This window comes from Sarcophilus harrisii, chromosome 5, assembly GCF_902635505.1.
Source record: "Sarcophilus harrisii chromosome 5, mSarHar1.11, whole genome shotgun sequence".
In the NCBI taxonomy this organism is placed as follows: Eukaryota; Metazoa; Chordata; class Mammalia; order Dasyuromorphia; family Dasyuridae; genus Sarcophilus; species Sarcophilus harrisii.
In genome coordinates, this window is record NC_045430.1 from 92,728,479 (window position 1) to 92,753,492 (window position 25,014).

At 33.4% G+C, this 25,014-nt stretch overlaps 1 protein-coding gene across 3 annotated transcripts in view; it reads left to right on the top strand.

Annotated features, from left to right (window-relative positions):
- The window catches only part of LIMA1 (LIM domain and actin binding 1), a 106,970-nt gene that overhangs the window by 26,616 nt on the left and 55,340 nt on the right, over window positions 1-25,014 (top strand). For all 3 annotated transcript variants that reach the window (XM_003770886.4, XM_031937915.1, XM_031937914.1), the window contains exon 2: window positions 19,528-19,671. In XM_003770886.4, the coding sequence (XP_003770934.2) occupies window positions 19,553-19,671 (119 nt within the window). In that variant the 5' untranslated portion in view covers window positions 19,528-19,552. The remainder of the gene's footprint in view (window positions 1-19,527; window positions 19,672-25,014) is intronic.

Consider the following 25,014-nt stretch of genomic DNA (forward strand, 5'->3'; position numbering starts at 1 on the left):
GGAAAATACTAGAGTTATGGGGGATTGGGAAAGGTGTCTTACAAAAGGTAAGATTTTAGCTGAGACTTGCAGGAAATCGGAAGAACAGAACAAGAAGTGAGAATATTAGGCATGGAGGATAGCCAATGAAAATGCACTGACAGTGGAGATGGAGTATTGTATGCCAGAACAACAAGGAGGCCAGTGTCATTGTATCAGAAAGTAGGAATAAGGAAATAGAGCATGAGAAAACTGGAAAGGTAGGAAGAAGAGCCAGGTTACATGATATGCTTTAAAACTGAATAGAGAATTTTGTTTTTGATCCTGGAGGTAAAAGGGCATTACTGAAGTTTTTTGAATGAGGAAATGGTAATAGTTTTGTAGTCAGATCTGCACTTTTAGAAAGATCATTTTGGCATCTTAGTGGAGAATAGACTGGTATGGGTGTCAGGGAGCAAACTGGAAGATTATTGTGATAGTCCAGGTGTGTATCTGCACTGAGGTGGTGGCAGTTTCTTTTATTTAATTTTTATTTTTATTATAACTTTTTATTGACAGAACATATGCTTGGGTAATTTTTTACATTATCCCTTGCACTCACTTCTGTTCTGACTTTTCCCTTCCCTCCCTCCACCCCCTTCCCTAGATGGCAGGCAGTCTTATACATGTTAAATATGTTATAGTATATCCTAGATACAACATATGTGTGCAGAACCGTACAGTTCTCTTGTTGCAAAAGAAGAATTGGATTCATAAGGTAAAAATAACCTGGGAAGAAAACAAAAATTTAAGTAGTCTACATTCATTTCCCAGTGTTTTTCCTCTGGGTGTAGCTGATTCTGTCCATCATTGATCAATTGGAACTGAATTAGATGTTCTCTTTGTCAAAGATATCCACTTCCATCAGAATACATCCTCATATAGTATTGTTGTTGAAGTATATAATGATCTGGTTCTGCTCATTTCACTCAGCATCAGTTCATGTAAGTCTTTCCAAGCCTCTCTGTATTCATCCTGCTGGTCATTTCTTACATATTCATATTCCATAATATTTATATACCACAATTTACCCAACCATTCTCCAATTGATGGTCATCCATTCATTTTCCAGTTTCTAGCCACTACAAAAAGGGCTGCCACAAACATTTTGGCACATACAGGTCCCTTGTGGATCAAAAGGTATGCACAGTTTGATAACTTTTGAGCATAGTTCCAAATTGCTCTCCCAAATGGTTGGAACCGTTCACAACTCCATCAAAAATGCATCAGTGTCCCAGTTTTCCCACATCCTCTCCACCATTCGTCATAATCTTTTCCTGTCATCTTAGACAATCTGACAGGTGTGTAGTGGTATCTCAGAGTTGTGTTAATTTGCATTTCTCTGATCAATAGTGATTTGGAACACCCTTTCATATGAGTAGAAATAGTTTCAATTTCATCATCTGAAAATTGTTCATATCTTTTGACCATTTATCAATTGGAGAATGGTTTTATTTCTTATAAATTAGAGTCAGTTTTCTATATATTTTGGAAATGAGGCCTTTATCAGAACCTTTAATTGTAAAAATGTTTTCCCAGTTTATTGCTTCCCTTCTAATCTTGTTTACATTAGTTTTGTTTGTACAAAGGCTTTTTAATTTGAGATAATCAGAATTTTCTATTTTGTGATCAATAATGATCTCTAGTTCTTCTTTGGTCACAAATTCATTCCTCCTCCACAAGTCTGAGAGGTAAACTATCTAATTTATTTATAATCTCGTTCATTATGCCTAAATCATGGACCCATTTTGATCTTTGTGTATGGTGTTAAGTGTGGGTCCATGCCTAGTTTCTGCCATACTAATTTCCAGTTTTCCCAGAAGTTTTTGTCAAATAGTGAATTCTTATCCTAAAAGTTGGGATCTTTAGGTTTCTCAAACACTAGATTGCTATAGTTATTGACTATTTTGTCCTTTGAGCCTAACCTATCCCACTGATCAACTAATCTATTTCTTAGCCAATACCAAATGGTTTTGGTGACCACTGCTTTATAATATAGTTTTAGATCAGGTATAGCTAGGCCACCTTCATTTGATTTTTTTTTTCCATTAATTCCTTTGAAATTCTTGACCTTTTGTTCTTCTGTATGAATTTTATTGTTATTTTTTCTAGGTCATTAAAATAGTCTCTTGAGAGTCTAATTGGTATAGCACTAAGTAAATAGATTAGTTTAGGTAGTATTGTCATCTTTATTATATTCCCTTGGCCTATCCAAGAGCACTTAATATTTTTCCAATTATTTAAATCTGACTTTATTGGTGTGGAAAGTATTTTGTAATTTTGCTCATATAATTCCTGACTTTCCTTTGGTAGATAGATTCCCAAATATTTTATGCTACTGACAGTTATTTTGAATGGAATTTCTCTTTGTATCTCTTGCTGTTGGATATTGTTGGCAATGTATAACAATGCTGAGGATTTATGTGTATTTATTTTGTATCCTGCAACTTTGCTAAAGTTGTGAATTATTTCTAATAGCTTTTTAATAGAATCTCTGGGGTTCTCTAAGTATACCATAATATCATCTTCAAAGAGTAATAATTTGGTTTTCTCATTATCTACTCTAATTCCTTTAATCTCTTTCTCAACTCTTATTGTCAAGGCTAGCTATTCTAATACAATATTGAATAATAATAGTGATAGTGAGCAACCTTATTTCACTCCTGATCTTACTGGGAATGATTCCAGTTTATCCCCATTACATATGATGCTTACTGATGGTTTTAAATATATGCTCCTGACTATTTTAAGTAAAAGTCCATTTATTCCTATCCTCTCAAGTGTTTTTATTAGGAATTATAGGGTTTTTGTTAATTTGGTTATTGATATATTCAATTATGCTAACAATTTTCCTAATATTGAACCAGCCCTGCATTCCTGGTATAAATTCTACTTGGTCACAGTGTATTATTCTGGGGATGATTTTCTGAAATCTTTTTGCTAATATTTTATTTAAGATTTTAGCATCAATATTCATTAGGGAGATTGGCCTATAATTTTCTTTCTCTGTTTTCAACTTACCTGATTTAGGTATCAGTACCATTTGGTAGGACTCCTTCAATAACTATTTTTCCAAATAGTTTATATAGCATTGGAATTAATTGTTCTTTAAATGTTTGGTAGAATTCACATGTAAATCCATCTGGTCCTGAGGATTTTTTCTTAGGGAGTTGGTTAATAGCTTGTTCTATTTCTTTTTCTAAAATGGGACTATTTAACCAATTTACTTCTTCCTCTGTTAATCTGGGCAGGCTATGTTTTTGAAGGTATTTTTTACATTGCATTTAATTTATCGAATTTATTGGCATAAAGTTGAGCAAAGTAACTCCTAATTATTGCTCCAATTTCCTCTTCATTAGGGGCAAGTTCTCCTTTTTCATTTTTAAGACTAACAAGTTGGTTTTCCTCTTTCCTTTTTTTAATCAGATTTACTAAGGGCTTATCTATTTTGTTGGTTTTTTCATAGAACCAACTCTTAGTTTTATTAATTAATTCAATAGTTTTTTTTTACTTTCAATTTTTATTAATCTCTGCTTTTATTTTTAGAATTTCAAATTTAGTATTTGACTGGGGGTTTTCAATTTGTTCCTTTTCTAGCATTTTTTGTTGCAAGCCCAATTCATTGACCTTCTCTTTCTTTATTTTATGCAAGTAGGCCTCTAGAGATTTAAAATTTTCCCTTGTTACCGGTTTGGCTGCATCCCACATGTTTTGGTATGACATCTCATTATTGTCATTTTCTTGGGTGAAATTATTAATTATGTCTATGCTTTGCTGTTTCACCCAATTATTCTTTAGTATGAAATTATTTAGTTTCCAATTATTTTTGGTCTATTTTCCCCTGGCTTTTCACTGAATGTAATTTTCATTGCATTGTGATCTGAAAAGGATGCATTTACTATTTCTGCCTTTCTGCATTTGAATTTGAGGTTTTTATGTCCTAATACATGGTTAGTTTTTGTATAGGTTCCATGAACTGCTGAAAAGAAAGTGTACTCCTTTCTGTCTCCATTTCGTTTTCTCCAAAGATCTATCATATGTAACTTTTCTAGTATTCTATTTATCTCTTTGATTTCTTTCTTATTATTTTGTGGTTTGAGTTATCTAATTCTGAGGGTTCAAGGTTGAGATCTCCCACTATTATAGTTTTGCTGTCTATTTCTTCTTGCAGCTCTCTTAATTTCTTTTTTAAGAATTTAGATGCTCTACCACTTGGTGCATATATGTTTAATATTGATAATGCTTCATTATCTATGCTACCCTTTAACAAGATATAGTGCTCTTCCTTATCTCTTTTGATTAGATCAATTTTTGCTTTTGCTTGATCTGAGATCAGGATGGCTACCCCTGCTTTTTTTACTTCACCTGAAGCATAGTAGATTCTGCTCCAAGCTTTTACCTTTACTCTGTATGTATTGCCCTGCTTCAGGTGTGTTTCCTGTAAACAACATATTGTAGGATTCTGGCTTTTAATCCAGTCTGCTAACAGCTTCCTCTTTATGGGGGAGTTTACTGCATTTACATTTATAGTTAAAATTACTAATTCTGTATTACTTGCCATCTTGTTAACCCCTGCTTATGCTTTTCTCCTTTCTTTCCCCCTTATCCCCTTTCCCAGTATTAAACTTGTGAGCACCACTTGCTTCTCACAGTCCCCCCTTTTTAGGATCCCTTTCCCCAGGTGGTGACAGTTTCAGAGAAGAGAAGGGTACATGTAAATAAAATCTACTGGGTTTAACAACAGATTGGACATGGGGATCAGGGTGAAAGTGCCCAGAAAACACTTAGGGGTTATAAAACTCAGTGTCTGAGAGGGTGGTAGTATTCTGACAGAATTAGGGAATTTAGGAAGAGAGGGATATTTGTGGAGAAAGAAAATCAGTTTAGTTTAGACATATTAAGTTTAAAATGTCTATAAGGCATCCAGTTTGACATGTCCAGGAAGCAATTAGAGATGTGAGACTGGAGATCAGGAGACAGTTTAGGCCTGAATAAATACATCTGAAAATTATTTGCATAGAGATGATAAAGGAATATAGATAATGCTTAGTAGATTGAGGAGAACTAGATTTTTAAATTATATCTATGTATATATGTTTTGTAATTGTGTATAAAATATTTTAATCTTTTTTTGAAGATTTGAGTTTTAAATTCTCTCCCTCCTTTCCCTTTCCTTGAGAAGGCAAGCAATTTGTTATAGATTATACATGAGCAGTCATGCAAAACATATTTCCATATTTGCCATGTTGCAAAAGAAAACAGACCAAGTAAACTAAAGTTTAAAAAGTATGCTTCGATCTGTATTCAGGTGATGCAACTATATTTTAGATTGTGAAGGTTATTGGTTTAAAAGTCTTCAGTGGAGTGAAAAATTCAACATAGCAAAAGCTTAATTATTTGCCTTCTATCTGTACTTCTCCAACATTGTCACTCTACTTGCATTAATTTCTTAGTGTTTATCATGTCTTCTCATAGTCTCTTCATACCAAAAAGAAATACTCATCTTCTAAATACAAACCCAGTTTCAACTCCTTATGCCTTCATTTCAATCTTTCATCTCATCCTCAACCTTACCTCTAAATGATCCTGCTACAGATCTTCCATTGTGTTGTCTGGAATTCTTGCAAACTTGCTTTTATCTTAAATCTTTTCCTTTTTTACTTCCTCCATCTTTTGGTACTCATTGAGGCCTTGCTCTTTTCTGATGATACTTCATCAAGTTTATACTATCTTCTATACTATTATTCTTGCCTCCTTATCCTGTAACTGATCATATATCTTGATAAACCCCAGCTTTGGCTTATTCCCAATTTATTATTTGTTGCTTTTATTTCTTTTCAAGTACTGCTGAATGGAGCTGGAAAAAGTCATAGTGCCTTATTGAATTCACTACAAAATTATGTTAGATAATTTCAACTGGACCCATCCCTGCAACAATGCAATCATTGTATACTTTCCCATTGTAAATTTATATTCCCATTTATTACAGCTACTATTCCATACTTTTTTCATTCTTCCTTAAAATTCTCTATTCATTGTACTCTCACTCCTCACTCTCCCAGCTGAGAACCTCTCATGATATTTTACTGAAAAAAAAAAAAAAAAAAATGAGGCCATTCGAGCTCCATCTTTCTTCCTCCTCATCTCATTTTACTTAGTCATCTTCTCTTACTATTTCCTCCAAGCTTGTCTCATGAAGAGGTGACTCTTTTGCTTGACATAACAAACATAACATGCACAAATGATCCCATTCCATTCCTTTTTCTCCAAAAGGTTGTTCTCTCCATCATTATCATTCTCTAATTGTCAATCTCTCCCTCTCTACTGACTACTTCTCTAGTGTCTGCAAACAATGCCTGTGCCTCTCCCATCCTTAAAAATCACTCATTTGATCCTACTATTTCTTCTACTATCATCTTATTTTCTTTCTTTTCAGCTAAACATCCTGAGAAAGACATTTGCTGCCTCCATTGCTTTTCCTTTCTCTTCTGATTGCTGAAATCTGTCTTCTGATCTCATCATTTTCTGAAACTGCCCTCTAATCTCACCAGTGATATAATTGGTAAATCCAGTGGCCTTTTCTGAAGCTTCATCTTCCCTGATGTTCCTGAAATTTTAAATATTGGATACTCTCTCCTTTAAAATTTTTTAATAATATTGCTCTCTCCTTTACTGATAATTGTCCAATTATTTCTTCTTCCTAGTCAGACTTCTAAATGGTGATCTCATTTGCTTCAATAGATTCAGTTATCATCTCTATGCAGATTATTCCCTGTAATGTTCTCTTTGGTTTAGTTTTCTTGACGTCTCTGGGAGCAGCCTTCATTTCAGTTCAGTAATCACCACAAGTGCAGCCACGTGTTAAAGTTCAAATCCTTTATTGTCTCCTTCAAAGTCTTGTCTCCTTCACTTGGGGCTTGGCTAGTTTTCTTAGAGGCCTTAGAGGCCTCTCTCCTTTGTTATGAGAACTTGAGCTCCTGCCTCCAGTCCTTTGTCTTCTCTGCCTTCTGAATGCTTCTAGCTCTCTCCAAATCAACCTAGCTGAGGCTTCTAGCTTATATGCTCTACAATGAGTATAAACCAATCATTATATCACTAGGAAACCATTATTTGTTGTAGGATTAAATCAATCATACTGAACCATGCTAAATTAGATAACCATTGTCTCTATCGGTTCCACTGACTTAGTACCTTGTAAGAATCCACTTAACATGTCCAAAATAGAGTTCATTCTATTTCCTCCTGAATCCCTCCCTCTTTTCCCAATTGCACTTTTGCTATCATAACAATAACTATCCTCCCAGACACCCATCAGTTTTCTTACATCTTACTTCCTAATATCTACTCTTTAGTCAAGTGACACTGATCTCCTGGCTGTGACACCAACATGGCACTTGGGTTCCAGACATTAACTGCCTCGCTGCCTGTAATGTTCTCTTTCCTCTTTTAACTGCTGACTTTCCTGACTTTTTTTAAGTGCCAGCTAAAATTTCACTTTCTACCAGAAATACTTCCCAACACTTCTTAATTCAGTTTGTTTTCTGTTAATTTTTTCCTGTTTATCTTATATCTCGTTTTCTTGGTATAGTTTTTTTTTTTTTTTTTTTTGGCATGTTATGTATTCCATTAGGTAGTATGCTTCTTGAGAGCAGGGACTGTCTTTTGCTTTTTTGTGTCTCCAGTATTTTAGCACAGTGCCTGGCACATAAGTAGATGCTTAATAAATATATATTGCTTACTTGATTCTTTCATGATTACTCACACTCACCTCACATATCCAATCTGTGATCAAGACTTGTTTTTAACTTCACAGTGTCTCTCATACATGTCCCTCTGTCAATTCACTTAGCTACTACCCTAGTTTAGGCTTTTATCACCTCTTGTCTCTCCCCACTACTGTCTGTCTTCCATTCATCTGCTAAAATGATTTTTTTAAGACTTAGATCTGGAGGTGGGCAGAACTAAAGAAAAGGTAGAAACTCATTGAGCTCTCCCACAGACTGTTCCAAATTCCTTTAAATAATGACTCTAACTAAACAAATTTTAGAGCATCAGAATACACAAAAAAGAGGGAGTAGAACAATTTTCCAGCCAAAGACAACTTAGAACGTCAGCAAGAAAGGTCTATGGCATCAAGATGGGAGTCCAGCACACAGTCCCAATGCAGACTGTACCAGTGCAGTCCTGGTCCAGCCCTCGCCTGGACAACAGCAAAGCAGGAACTGAACTAGGAACCTCTGAATCATTGGCAGTATTGGTGATTTCCAGACCTCTCTGCCCAGAAATACCAAAGGCAACCTGAAAGGTCAGCAGGAGAGGTTTGTCAGTAGGGTGAGAGAGCCTTAGAAAACCAGCAAATCAGATGTAAATTATCTGCAATAAAGCATATGGCTTATCTGCCATAAGAGGCAAGAAAAAGCTTTTATAGTGGAAGGGAAGAGAGAGAATCTTACTCTCATCAGAATTGTCTCAAAGAGGAAATAACATATATGCTCAATCAATATGGATATAAAAATCTGTCTTAACTTGCAGGAAAGTAGGAGGGGAAGAAGGGATAAGAGAAGGGGTGGAGGGTAATAAAAGAGAGGGCATATTGAGAAGGGGTAGTTAGTAGCAAAACACTTTTGAGGAGGTCAGGGTGAAAGGATAGAGAGAATAAAATAAATGGGGGAAATACAATTAACAATAGTAATTGAGAAAAGAAGCTTGAATCGAGTTTCTCTGATGAAGACCTCATTTTCCAAATGTATAATAAACTTTGACTCAAATTTATAAAAAAATTATAGTAGAGCCATTCTCTAATTGATAGATGATGGAAAGATATGATCTGCGCCCCAAGGACCATAAAATTATGCATATTCTTTGACTTAATACCACTATTAGACATGAATTATAAATGTTTTTTTAAAAAGGAAAAGGACCTATATGTACAAATATATTTATAGCATCTCTTTTTTTCAGGACAAAAAATTAAAAATTGAAGTAATGCCCATCAATTAGGGAGTGGCTGAATATTTTATGGTATGTGTTTTTGATATGGGATATTATTGTTCTATGGGATATGATGTGCAGGATGATCTCAGAAAAACCTGGAAAATCCTCCATGAACTCAAGCAAAATGAAATGAACTGTGTACAAAGTACTGGCAATATTGTGAGGGATGGTCATCTGTGAATGACTTTTCTATTATCAGCAGTGTAATGATCTATGCATGTCTGCTCTGAAGATCTTACATTGAAAAATGCTATCTATATGGAAATGTTTTACATAATTTAACATGTGTCTTTTTTTTTTTTTTTTTTCTGAAGCAATTGGGGTTAAATGACTTGCCCAGGGTCACACAGCTAGGATGTGCTAAGTGTCTCAGGCCATATTTGAACTCAGATCCTCCTGACTTCAGAGCTGGTGCTCTATCCACTGCGCCACTTAGCTGCCCCTACATGTGCTTTTTAAAATTGGGGATGGAAGTGGGGAGAAAGAGAATCTGGAGGTCTTAAAAACGAATGTAAAAAATTGTTTTAAATGTAGGGAAAAACAAAAATATTAAAAAAAAAAAAAAAAAAAAGACAAAGATCTGATCATGTTTCTCCAGTAGCTTCCTGTTTACCTTCAGGATCAAATGTAAAATAAATTATTTTGTATTTAAAGTCCTTTACAACATATCTTCCTTGTACTTTTGCAGCTTTACACTTTATTCCCTACCATCTATTCTATAATCTCCCTACACTGAAGTATTTGTTTTTTGTTTTTTTTCCTATATGATGCTTCATCATCCATGTCAGTACCTTTTCACTTTCCAGCTCCCATGCAGGAATGCTTTCTCTTCTTATCTCAGCTTTCTGGCTCTTTCTTCATGACTCAAATCACATCCTATCTATAGAAGTACTTTACAGATCTAGTTCTCTCTTCTCCCTTTCCTCCCCTCCCCCACCTTTCTCTCCCCTCACTGGTGCCTTCTCTCAGGGATTACTTTCCAACTATGCTGTATGTATCTTTTGCACACATGGTGTTTTTCATGTTGTCTCCAACCATTAGAATGTGTATTAGTTCTTGCCTTTCTTCATCTTGCCAGCACTTAGCACAGTTTGTTGCACATAATAAATAAATGTTTGTTGGTTGTGAAAATAAGTGTCTGCTGATTGTGAGCATTTTTTAAGTGTCTTCTGTATGCTAGGTACTAATGAATTGGCCCCTAACTTTAAAACTTGTATATGCCAGGTAGGTAGGACAAATTATTCAAAACCATGGAGACCAGGTAATATGATATTGTGTGCTGAAAACAGCAAATAGGCTAGTTTGGCTTGAAAGTGGAATGAATGAGTTATAGCTGGGTTTTGAAAGGCCAAACTAAAAGATTTTTAGTTTAGTTATAGAGCAGGATTTTTTCATCTGGCATCAGTCTATGGGCCTTTTAAGTTTCTGTGGATAACATTTTTGGGGGAAGAGTGAACTTTGCAGGGAAAACATTGCACACATTTCAATAAAATTGATTTCTCTTATAATTTTGTTTTATGATTTCTCTCATTTATGATTTTCAAAAACTTTTTTCTAAAAATCAGTCATGAGGCTTCACTAGTTTACCAAAGGTGTCCACAATACAAGAAAGGTTAAGAATTTTTGTTTTAGAGACAATAGGAAACTAGTAAAATTTCTTGAGCCAGGATATGACATGATCACGATTAAATACTTAAGTGTGCTATACTCTTATAGTAACTCTTTGAGTGATGTAGAACAAGTGTTTTTATCCTCAGAACAGCTGACTTTTCAGTTTTGATGCAATTGAAAGATGGGAACAGGGCCACAAAGAGAAGGAATAGGACCCAGGACTGAACTTAGTCTAGACTAAACCATTTTGGGAGCAATAAAAATTTGTAGCCCGAATTGTCCCTGAGATCCTGGAATAACACAACACTCAGTACCTCCAAATGAATAGCATCAATACCAGTCTCAGACCCTCCCTCCAGAAGTCTATAGGGTCTGACCCTTACATTAAATGCAAAGTTGCAAAGTTAGAAAATAGGCTATAAGAATGAGTAAACTTAAAAAGAACTTCACCATAAAAGACTACTATGGTAACAAGATTATGCTCAAGACACAAATCCAGAAGAAAAGAATTCCTCAAAAAGCATCTACAAGCAAGGCTTCAAATTTAAAAATAACTTGGAAAAAACTAGACTCAACTAAAATTCCTTGAAGAGATGAAGCAAGAGTTAAAAAGTTTTAAAATGTTTTAATAAAAGAAATGATAATAGTATTAGAGGGAAAAAATGACCAAAAAAGAACTATGGAAAAAAGAATTGTAAAGGAAATTAGCAGCTTGGCATAAGAAGTGCAAAATGTTTCCCATGCAATAAACTCCCTGACATTTATAATGGACAAAATAGAAGCCAATGACTCCATGAGATGACAGAAAATATTAAAACAAAATCAAGAACTGAAATATAAAAGAAAAAGAAAATTAAAAGAAAATGTTAAGGTATCTTATAACAGAAACAATTGCCCTAGAAAACAAGATTAAAGGGAAGAAATAAAAAGAAAAATATTTAATTGGATTTCTGAAAGTCATGACTTCCTCCTCCACAAGAGCCTAGATATCATATTTCAAGAAATCTTTAGAGAAAACTAATTTTAAGATCTCTTAAAATTAGAGAAACAGTGGAAATCCCTTGGCTACCTCCTGAAAAAATCCAAAATGAAAATTCCCAGGAATATTCTAGCAAAAACCCAGAGGTTTTATGTCAAAGAAAAAAACACAAGCACAGTCAGAAAGAATTCAAAGAGCAGAGTCAGAATCATACATAATTTGATTGTCAATCAAGCACTGTACTGAGCTCTTCATCACTTAACCTCTATTTGTAACAGTTAAAGATGAGTTTTCTCATCTGTAAAATGAGTGACATATACCTGGACAGGATTGTTGTGGAGATAAAATGAAATAATATTTGTAAAATCACCTAGCATAGTGCCTTACACACAGTAAGCTTTATATATATGCCTGTTCCATTTACTTGATCCCCTTTCATCACTGGGAAGGAGTAGAGAACTTCTAATACAATGTTCCAAAAGACAAAATACAGAGATTTACAGCCAAAAATAGCTTACACAGCAAAACTTGAGTATAATCTTAAAGGGGGGAAATGCATCTTTAATTTTTTTTTAATTTTTATTTATTTTTTTATTATAGGTTTTTATATATAAAACATAACCATGGGTAATTTTTCAATTTTATTCCTTGCAAAAACTTCTCTTTCAACTTTTCCCCTCCTTCCCTCCACCCTCTCCCCTAGATGGCAGGTAATCCCATATATGTTACATATATTAAAATATATGTGAAATACAGTATATGTATACATATTTATACAGTTATCTTGCTGGACAAGAAAAATCAGATTTAGAAAGGTAAAAATAACCTGAGAAGAAAAAACAAAATGCAAGCAAACAATAACAGAATGTAAATGCTATGTTGTGGTCCATACTCATTTCCCAGTGTTTTTTCTCTGCCTGTAGCTGGTTCTGTTCATTACTGATCAATTGGAACTGAATTGGATCCTCTCATTGTTGAAGAGAGCCACATCCATCAGAATATTACTGTTGAAGTATACAATGATCTCCTGGTTCTTAATATAATTAATACAGTATAGTCCAATTGGTAATTAGCCATAAGTGCTCGGACCGCACCTCAGTGCATCTGCTCAGCTTCAGCCCATTACAGGAAAACATAATATTTTTATTCCAAAAGAGGGTTTTCTCTTACTGGGGCTATCAAGAAAAAGCTGGATGACTATTTTTTTTTGGTGTCTTATAAGAAGGCTATAGATTGGTTTGGCTTTTATAGAATCTGAAGTCCCTTTCAGCTCTTGAGATTAATCTAAATATGAGCTGTTATTGATGTGACCTTAAGTAAGTTACATGAGAGACAATGTGCCATAATGTATATAGAGCTAGTCTTAAAAGTTGGGAAGACCTTCTGGTCCACTTTTGATCCGTACTGACTCCTTGATAACTTAATTTTGCTGTATACCAGGCAACTTTAAGACTATATGTGGAATAACAAATACTAATTTGCATTGGTAATGGGAGTCCCTTTGCTGGGAATTCCATGTGCCAATGAAATCACAGGTCCAGCCAAGAAAATGTTAAGTTGTTTTTTTTTGACTACATCACGCTGTTTATATTGAAATACTAATAAAACCCCTATGTGTTATTTCCCCTTCCCCATATGAATTGTATCCCAGCCACAACTGTCTTTTTCATAAATCTTGTTTCTATACAGTACACTTTTTAACCCAAAAGTGGTATTTGAACCTTTAATAGACATAAATATAATCAGGTTCCTTTCAGTTTATAGCTCATGAGTATTGAGATATTTTGGTAACCTATTTATGCCATTGAATGAAAATAACTCATTCATATAGCACAAAAAGTTTATAAAAGTCTTCCCTCACATCAACTCTGTCAAGTATGATGTACAAATATAATTATCTTCTTTTTTACAGATGAGGAAATCTCTCTTCAGTTTAAATTACCTACTCAGGATCACATAGCTATTGTCAAAGCCAGGCTTCAAGACCAAGATTTTCCTAACTATAAGTTCAGTGTTCTTTCCATTGACCCATGTTCTTAATGAAGATTCACTATCTTTCCCCTATTCTTATAATCTGAACATTTGGTAAACATGCTATCTATTACATTATCAAAGTTTTTCATAAGTACATCCAGATGTTCAATCAGTTCTGAACCTGATACTATCATTTAGTCCATTTCTGTTCATCTTATCTATGAACATATCATCAGAGACTTAGTCAAGTACTTGTCCAGTACTTTGTCCCTTAAAAGGCTGCATGTGGCATTGAATAATGTTGGAGTTGGGAGTCATAGAGACCTGAATTTACAGACTCCTCTCTGACACATTAGCTGTGTGATCATAGACAAGTCACTTAACCATTCTAGGCTTCAGTTTTGTCATCTATAAAGTGGAGCTAGTAAATACTAGTGCCCATACTATATACACCCCACAGTTTTTGTGAACTTCACATGAGATCATGTGAAAGAAACCTTAAAATACTATAGGATTTAGGAGCTTTTTTTGAAATTGATATACAGTGTGTCCACTGCATTCCTTTCTTGACCCCCTCCCCCAAATAGGAAAAACTCTAACATGAATTATGCTTAATCCATCTTTTTAGTGATCACTATCTTAATGTTTGAAACCCATTTTCTGATAAAGTTCTGTTATGAATTACTAAATGGAGAAAGTCAAGCTTATCAACTCATATTTTGATTTAACTCCTTACTGACTTTCACCTTTTTGTAAAGTGGAACATTTTCCTATCTTTACTTTCAAAATACCTATTTCTCCAGTTTATTATGCAGTACTTAGCAGTTCATTCAGTATTCTAGGATATATGTGTAATCAGTATTGGCCTAGAGGGCCACTAGATTTTTTTTTTCTTTAACAAATTATGTATTTTGCCTTTCATTTTCTTGTTAACTTGTTCTTCTAGTCTTCGAGGAACTCTCTTTGATTGAGAAAACAAGTTCTTTACTTTGCCCTTTCTCCAAACAAGTAGTCTGGGTTTTGAATATCACTCAGACTTATTAACTGAGTTACTGTGGGAAACCCAGTTAACTTTTCCAAGGTCTCAGTTTCTTCATCTGTAAAAATAGGTTAATAATTAAATCATTTACCATAGATATAAAGATGTACCATTTAAAATAAACATCCTTTAAAAACTTTGTGAACACAAATAATTGCTGTTTTTTTTTTCGTTCTCTTATAATACCACTAAAAAACCTTTTAGCACTAAATGTTAGTTATTTAGTCTCCAGTGCAACTGCATTTTAAACTACTTGCCGTTAATGTTAAAGGATCTTAGTCTTTTATTATTTTATAGTTACTCAATTCCATCTCTTTCATGTACCCTATTAAAATCTACCAATTACCTTCTGTTCACATACTCTGGTTGAAATCATTTGTATTTGTATTACCAGAATTTTGGTTTTAAGATCTTTCCATCCCTTTGGCTTATTGGCTTGAATTTTCTTTTCAAGTTTCAGAACATGGAATGTAAGCCTGTTTCCTCATCTGTAAAGTGGGGATAATCAATTGTACTACCTATTTCAGGTTCATGAAAGTGTAAACCATCAAATAATACTGAATGGGAGTTATTATTGGTACCAATGTATTGCCTCAAATACTAGAAGTAATAATGCAAAGACATAATATTTGGGAGGGATTCTGCAATAGTAGTCTTAAGTATATTCATGTAAGAAGATTAACTTCTATATGTTCTTTTAGAAAATGCATTGTACTGGCAGGCAGAATTGTAGAAGATTAAATTTTGATGCTCTGCCACTTATTAGCCAATTAAACTTAGACGAGTCAGCCACTTAATCCAACTTCCTAAATAATTAAAAAGGGGTAATAATAATTGTACTACAAATGAGTTAATTCATATGAAAATGCTTTGAGAATCATTGTGTCATATAAATGTAAGCTATTAACATTTTAATATGGGGCTGTTGAAAAGAAAACAAAATGTGCCATTTTTCACCCAGATCTTTCACCCAAAACTTTCCTTGTATTGATAGACAATATGTTTTGTTTCTAATTATATAAGTTACTTCAGAATAGAGTTCATAAGATTATAGAATCATAAACTAGAAGACACCATTAGAGGACATCTAATCCAGGGCTTCTTAAACTTTTTTCATTCATTGCCTCTTTTCTCCTGATACATTTTTACGAGACCCCAGATATGTTATACAAATCAAACATTTACTGATAATCATAAAGAAATTTATTTTTAAACAATTCTTAGATATACATATAATTTTATCACTTATCAAAGATAAAAACAAGTTTGCATACTAATGAGATGGATGTACTTATTATTATTTAAAGAATTAAATCTTAGTGAAATATTTGACAGCTTTTACTTTTGCCAAATTTTTTGTGACCCCCAGCATTTAGTTATGTGAACCCATATGGGGTTACAACCCACAGTTTAAGAAGTTTTAATCTAATCTAATTCCCTTAATTAAATTATGATTCTAAGACACAGAAAGGCTAAGTGACTTATGGTAAGTGAAAGGGATGGGATTTGAATCCAGGTCTTGTGACTCCAAATCCAACTCTTCTTCCACTAATATCATGCTCCCATCCCTGCTAAAAATCCTTAGTTTTTTAGTGTAACTAAACTTTTGGTGACTGATATATTTTATTCTTCATATTGAAGCCATCTTGATTCATAAATAAATAGTTTCACTTTTTAAAATTTGCATTCAGCATGTGTCTTGTGTTCCCATCGGTAATCATTATACCAATAGACTACTCTGCAAAGAAATTTTTTGACCCAGAATTGACCTTAATGGAAGAACTGGCAAGAATTTTACTCACACAAGTTTTGGAAACATAATTATACAGTGTAAAAGCTTGAATTTTCTTTTAGCCAAATTGTGTCTGAATGTTGCTTATTTTGATTTAATCTAAGCCAGGTTTAGTAAATGTTGATAAATAATGTTTTGTGAATTATTAGTTGCAAAAGGAAGAAATGTGATTATTTAAAACATTTCAGGACTCTTTCAAATGGCATCTTTGTTAAGAATTAATGCCATTCTGTGGCTCTCTTCAATAATAAGATGAACAAAATCAGTTCCATTTGTTCAACAATGAAGACAACCAGCGAAAGAACTATGGGAAATGAGTATAAGCCACAACTTAGCATTTCCACGCCCTCTGTTTTTGTTCGCTTGTATATTTTATTTCCTTCTCAGGTTATTTTTACCTTATTTCTAAGTCTGATTTTTCTTGTGCAGCAAAATAACTATGGATATATATATATATACATATATTGTATTTAACATATGCTTTAACATATTTAACATGTATTAGTCTACCTGCCGCCTAGGTGGGGGTAGAGGGAAGGAGGGGAAAAGTTGGAACAGAAGGTCAATACTAAAAAAATTACCCATGCATATATCTTGTAAATAAAAAGCTATAATAATAAAAAAAAAAAAAGAAAAAAAGAATGTCATTCTTTGACAGCTACTCTCATTAATACAGCGACCCAATACAATTATGAAGGACTTAGAATAAAAAATGCCATCCACCAACAGCAAATGAAATGATGGATTATGAATGCAGTTTGAAGCATTATTTTAAAAATTTTCTTTATTTTTTGGTAATATGTCTAAAATGGAAATGTTTTACATGACTGCACATGTATAATCTATTAAATTGCTTGCCTTCTCAAGGAAGGGAAAGGGGATTAAGAAAGAGAGAATTTGAGACTCAAAATTTTAAAAACTAAAGTTAAACTTTTTTTTTCATGTAATTGAGAAAAATTTAAAAATAGTAAAAAAAAAAAAAAAAGAAAAAAAAGGAAGAAAGTCTTCCGGACTTCAGTTAAGATGACTGCTTTCAAGCAATCTCCATTCATGGAGATAGGCACCTCAGCTCTCATGTACCTCTTCCAGCAAAACACTAAAAATTAAACTAGACCTAATAATAATCAAGAAAGAGAAACTTTAGTAAATGCCTTCATCCAGTCCAAAACCACACCAAAAGACAGAAGCAAAAAGGCAGGCTCCACTAATACAGGCAAGCAACCCAATCCTTCTTTTTCCTCTGAGATTCAACTTAAATCTGTGATGTCATTCTTTTTTGGGGTTGAATTTAGGGGTGTTTCTGGATCTGCAATAATTCTTTCAGGTGATGAGTATCATCTTCTATTTGTTCATCTCTCCAGTGTTAATTCTTCAATTGGGACTTTATTCACGTTTCTTCTCTTTCACTACCTTCACTATAAAGTAACAGGAGTGGTTTGCTGTGTCCATTTCCAGCTCATTTTACAGTTAGGGAAACTGAGGCAAATAGGGTTAATTGATTTGCCTGGGATCACACAGTAACTATATAAGGCCAATTTTGAATTCATGAAGATGAGTCTTTTTGGCTTCTAAATGCAGAATTCTTATCCCATAGTGCTACTTAGCTACTTCATTTGATGAAGGGAAATACACAATTAATAACCATAAATATAAATGGGATGTTCCACAAAATGGAGAGGTAACATAGTGGATTAGAAAGCAAAATCCAACAGGAACAAAAAAGATCAAGATTCTTAAGGGAAGTTATGTGAAAGGAAATGAGGCCTCACAATATCAGCTCTCTAAATACATTAGTAATGAGAAATCATCAATACTATTTGGTACTTGTTTTTAAAAAGTAGAAAAGTTGATCAAAGATGACTAAAAAAGGAAAATGAAAATAAATGGAGAGGCTTTGGGAAAACAGGAATTCTAATACATTATTGATAGAGTTGTAAATTGGCCTACTACCCATTCTACAATTAACCTCTGCTTTCTCATCCATAAAATGAGAAGTTGAACTAGAATTAAATTCAACTTTACAATTGTGAGCAAATTAGATTCATAAATACATAGAACTTGTATGATGGTATTAAATTGTCTTAGTCTTTATTAATATGTATAACATCTAAACATCTAAAGCATAAATTTTAGAAAACTATTCTATCCTGCTGAACATCATAAACTACTTAAATTTACATCTTTATCTTTGAGTCCTTGTGACTTTATTCTTATCTCATCTCACTGTGACAAGTTAGAACTCCAACTTTTATTTCATTATTTGGAAGATTTTTAATGATTTACCAGTACAAAAATTAAACTAATTTTTTTTTAAAAAAGTAATTAGTAATGAGTCTGCTGCTATGAGGGATTCTGTCCTGTGTTTTTTTTGTTTTTGCTTTTAGTGTTCATACACATTTAATTATGGAGGAATGGTAGAAGGATTTCTAGAAAATAGTGGAACATGATAAGCTATTATAGAACTTTTATCAGCTAAATGTAAGATAAATTGTTTTTCTTTATTTTTTAAACAATTGAAGGAGAAAAAAAATTGCTATAACCAAAGCTAATATTAACTAACACATGTAGAACCAGTGTACCTATATAAGGAATTCCTGGAGGTCTTAGTGGAGAAGAGGCAGACAAAACTTGAAAGTAGGTTCAACATGTTTTGTGCTACTGTACCTATCTTGAAGACAAATTTTTTTTAGATACTGATTATGAAAACAACCCTTTCACATTGAATAAAGGAAAAATGGCACAGTCAGTGTCTGCATTAAGGTCCAATTCTAGAATCACAGAAGTATTGAATTTTTGGACCAGAAGTGAGCATCTAATTCAATCATCTTATTTTACAGATGCAGAAGTATACTAGAAAGAGGTAAAATGATGTATCCAGTATCACTTAGCAAAAGTGCCAAGGTGACTTCTAATACTACTACTTGCTCACATTTAGATAGTGCTTTAGGGATCCTAAAGATTCATACCTACCTACATACATATATCCATACATATACGTGTGTGTATATGTATAGTTTCCTAACTCTTTATACAGTATTTTTTAGAGTATATTGTCCAGCTTCCTTCAAGTCAGTCTATGGTGGTATTGCTATAGTGATCATGTAATGTTCCTTATTCCAGGGGAACTTCAGGATCTTGAAACAAGATGGACCCAGCTCCGTTTAGCAGGCGACAATGGACTTCACAGTCTTTGAGGATCACTGCCAAAGAACTTTCTCTTGTCAATAAGAACAAGTCATCTGCTATTGTAGAAATATTCTCCAAGTAAGTATTGATAATCATCCAAAAGAACTAAGTTTTTTAGAACAAATATTACCATGTTTGAAAATAAGAGACCAAGAAGTATATTTTATAAAATGCTAAGATTAAAGATGCTAACCTAGTAATTCATTATCAATCATTTACTAAGTAGTTTCTCAATTTAAATCTACAAAGAAGCAGAATTTCTGGTTTCCCTCAAGACTCAGCTTAAGAGCTACTGTCTACCAGAAATTCTCAGAGGAAGAGATAAGGAGTGCATTCTAGACATGAGGGACATCCAGTGCAGAGGCATAAGAAGTGAAAGGTATACCATTGTGTGTGAGAATCGGGGAGTAGACCAGAGTGACTAGATCACGGGATATGGAGAGGGGAAAATGTATGAAAAGATTGGAAAAATAGGAAAGAATCATCTAGTGAAGAACTTTAAATGCTTACTAGAGGAGTAGTTTGTTGAGCTGAAGATGAGAGGGAGGTGTGGAGTGTAAAATAATCAGATCTACACTTTAGGAAAATTATATGGCAGCTCCAGTTATATGGATAGATTATGGGAGAGGCTTGATGTAGAGACTACATTGAAAGGTATTGCAATAGTCTGGGGAGAGGTGATAAAGGCTTTAAAGTAGGGTTGTAACTGTATGAGTAGAATGGAAGAAATTATATGAGAGATATTGTAAAGACATAATAGGTAAGACTGACCATACGGGATAAGTAAGAATGAGGAACTGAGAATTGTAATGTTCTTGGTTTTCTGGAGGTCTTGGGAGCAGCCTTCTTTTCAGTTGAATAATCATCACAAGAATAGCCAGGTGTTAAAGTTCAAATTCTTTATGTCTTCTTGTCTGGGGCTGGGCAACTTTCTGGAGAACCTTTCAGACCGGCCTTAGTCTCAGTGGGGGAAGTGCAGGAGGCCAGCCACCAGGAGCCTGACCAAAAATGGAATGAATCTCTCTCCTTGGCTCTGAGAGCTTGAGCTCCTGTCTCCAGTGCTGTCTTCTCTGGCTCTGAATGAATCTGACTCTGACCCTTGCTCATCTGCTCTACACTGAGTATAAACCAATCATTATATCACTAGGAAACCATTATTTGTTGTAAGATTAAATCAATCATACTGAACTTAGAGAACTATTAATCACCATGCTAAACTAGGTAACCATTGTCTTTATCAATTCCACTGACTTAACATCTTAAAAGAAACCTTGTTTCAGAGTTCTGGCCCATAACAGAGAATGACACTGAGTTTGAGAACCTGGGGGACTAGGATGGTGTTATCTTAGATGGTAGTAGAGAAATTCAGAAGAGGGGTGATTTTGGGAGGAATGATAAGTGAGTTTTGTTTTTGATCTGCTGATTTTGAGATGCCTCTGGTAAATATATTTTGAAGAATATAATTGACAGTGATGTTGGATTAGGGCTGTATGAATAGATATGAGAGTCATTTGCATAGAGGAAGTGTAAAGATATCTCACTTTTTTAGGGATTATCCTATTCATGAAGTTTAGAGAGGCCTTAGAGATAATATTGTCTAAATATCTGTTTTAAGGATACATCAAGGTGGTTCAGTTGATTCTCTTTCCCTCTTCCTAATGAGAAGACAAGGAAAACAAAAAGCTATTACGAATATATATAGTCATACAAAACAAATTTCCACATTTGCCATGCCAAAGCTATTTTCTAAGGGTTGTCTCATATTAGGGATTCAAAAGTGGAAATCTATACAAAAAAGGAGAAAAAGTCAGGACTGGGCAACTCTTGATCCTTAACTATTATTTGAACTGGTCAAAGGAGGGAAGAATACACACACACACACACACAGACACACACACACACACACACACATTCACACTGAGTTGGGTACAGAAATATATTTTACTCCAAAACAATTCCAATAGACTTTGAACAGAAAATGTCATCTGCATCCAGAAACAAACAAACAAACAAACAAAAAAAACTAAGGAGACTGAATGTAAATCAACACATGCTATGTTCACTTATTTTTTTGTTTTTTGGGGTTTTTTTCTCTCCCATGGTTTTTCTCTTTTGCTCTGATTTTTTTTTCTCCCAACATCATTAATAAAGCAATATGTACTAAAAAAAAGAAAGAAAGAAATATATTTCATTCTACAGAAAAACAGAAAACAGAGAAAAGGGAAAGGATAGAATATGAGGGAAGGTAGGTTAAGGGAGGGATTAGTATTACTCAAATAATTTCTTAAATAAGTGGGTTAGGAAACAAAGAGATGGGAAACCATAAAAGAACAGGATAGAAGGCAATAGAGCTTTAGCAGTCATAATTGATTTTGAGTGAAAAACTCAACACAAATTGGTTATTAGAAACCAAAATCCATTAGTATGTTGTTTACAAGAAATTCACTTGAAACAGAAAGATACACACAGAATGAAAATAAAAAGCTGGAGCAAAATTTATTATGCTTTAGTTGAAGTAAAAAAGGTAGGGGTAGCAATCATTATTTCAGGCAAAAGTATAGCAAAAATAACCTAGTTAAAAGAGATAAGTAGGAAAATTGTTTTGTTGAAAGGTACCACAGATAATAAATTAATATAAATACTAAATATGTATGTACCAAATAGCATAAAAATCTAAATATTTAAAGGAAAAGTTAAATGTTACTGGGAGAGATAGTGAAATTATAATAATAGGGAATCTCAATTTATCTTCTCTTAGTCCTAGATAAATCTAACGAGGGGTCTCAAACGTTTTTAAATAGGGTGTCAGTTCACTGTCCCTCAGACTGTTGGAGGTCTGGACTATAGTAAAAACAAAAACTTTGTTTTGTGGGCCTTTAAATAAGGAAACTTCATAGCCCTGGGTGAGGGGGATAAACATCCTCAGCTGCTGCATCTGGTCCTCGGGCGTAGTTTGAGGACCCCTGAGCTAAATATTAAAATAAACAAAAGAACTTCAATAGAATTTTAGAAAATTTAGGTATGATAAAATTTAGGTATGATATATGGTTAATATTGAATGGGAATAGAAAGTATACCTGTTTCTATGTATTGTATTTTCACAAAAATTGATCCTATAGCATAAAAACCTCACAAAGAAATGTAGAAAGCAAGAATATCTTTTACAATTAATCAAATTAAGAACAATTCCAATGCTATATAAGCTGAAAAAAGATCAGTATAAGAGGGATCCTATCAGATTTTCTTCTCTGATACAAAATATTGTCTTGATAGCTATAGCAGGAAAAGTGAAAATAGAAAAAGAAAACTACCAATATTCATGTAAAAATTTTAAATCAACTGTTAGCAAGGAGGCTAATTAAGCACACATCACAAAGATAGAAATGGTAACTATAGCAATAAGATAAGAAAAAGAAATAAAAAGAATAAGTATAGGAAAATAGCTAACAGAATTATCACTTTTGGAAGATGATATGATAGTTGTCTAGTAAACTAACTGAAATAATGGAGTATAAAATAAACTCTCATAAGTCATCAGCATTTCCAACAAAAAACATTATTAACAAAACCTAGCAGGAAGAGATAGAAAATGAAATTACATTTAAAATAGTGCAGAAAGTATAAAATACTTGAGAGTCCATATGTCTCAAGACACAGGAACTATATGAACACAATTTCAAAACACTCTTTAAACAACAAAGACAGATTTAAATAATTGAAGAAATATAAATTACTCATGAATAAGTTAATTCAATATAATAAAAAGAACAGCATTTCCTAAATTAATTTATTTATTCAGTTCTCTACCAAGTAAATTGTGAATGGATTGGATTATATAGAATCAGAATAATAAGAAAATTCCTCTACAGAAACAAAAGATCAAGAATCTCAAGAGAATTTTAAAAAGTGGTTAAGGAAGGGGGTTCTTCACAGTATCAGATTTCAAAATATACTACAAGTCATTAATCAAAAATAATTTGGTGCTAGTTAAGAAATAGATTATTGAAACATTGATAAAACCAAAGATCCCAGCTAGTGGAATAAGAATTCTGTTTAATAAAAACTTTTGGGAAAACTGGAAAGCAGTTCAGCAGAAAGTAGGTGGAAACCAAAAACCTACACTTTGAATCAAGATGAGCTCCAAATGGGTACATAACTAGGGTTTAAAAGGTGAGTAACATAAACAAATTAAAGAAGCAAGAAAAAATAATCTTTCAGACCTATAGAGAGGGAAGAGTTTGTGTTGAAATAAAAAACAAGATCACAGATGATAAAGCATACTATGGATAAAATTTGAAAGTTTTTGTGGAAACAAAGAGAAGCAAATATGGAGGCAGCAAGTTTTTCTGATAAATAAGATATATAAGGAACTGATTCAAGTTTATGAGAATAAGTATGTTTCTCCAATTGATAGTCAAAGGACATGAATAGGCAGTTTCTAGAGGAAGAAATTAAAGCTAAAAATAAGAAGCTGAAAAAAAGTTCCCAATTGCTAATAATCATAATGATGCTATTTAATAAAACAGGTTCCACTTCACATCTGTCAAATTGGTAATTAGGTAGAGCCCTTGGTCTAGCCATTTTGAAAACCAGTTTGGAACTGTGTCCAAAAAGCCACTCAACTGTACAGACCTTTGGACCTATGATACCAGTACTAGCCTAACCCACAAAAAGATTTGAAAAAAAAGGAAAAGGATCCACAAATATAAAAATATGTACAACTCCTACTCTCTTTATGGTAGCAAAGAATCAGAAACTGAAGAGATGCCCATCAATTTAAGAGTGAACAAGTTGTGATATGTATGTGATGGAATACTCTTGTGCTATAAGAAATAATGAAGAGGATTATTTTGGAGAAATATGGGAATAAACATTGGTACAGCATTTATTTTACTCATGTTAATTTTTGTATCACCATGTTAAACTTTATTGCCATATTTAAAGAACTGTATTTTCATATTTCTTTTGCATTTTATCTTTCACCTCCAATTTCCATGTGCAATGGGTTGCACACTGAAATGTATTTTCTTATGAAATAGTTATAATGTGTTTATTTTTTAATTATAGGAATTCCAAAGAACAGCATATCAAAATGCTTCTCTCTTTTTAGTAGTAGTTTTAGTTCAGAAATCTGCCTGGTCAGTCTCTGCTAAAAGAATCTGTTTTCATCCTTTTTAAAATAAGTCGTGAGAGTTAGTATCCCCAACTAGTGTCCACTCAGGGTCCTGAAGTTTTCTGGTTTAGTGAAGAATGCTGAAGAAAAAAGCTTTTTCTTGCCCAATCTAAAACTATTAATTTATTTACTGTGTGAATGCTTAAGTTTGAATTGATGTAAATTCAAGTAACAGGTGAGAATTTCACTAAATAGGGTCTTAAATCAGAGTCCTTCCAATTTTGAAACATTGAAATTGTCAGTTAACA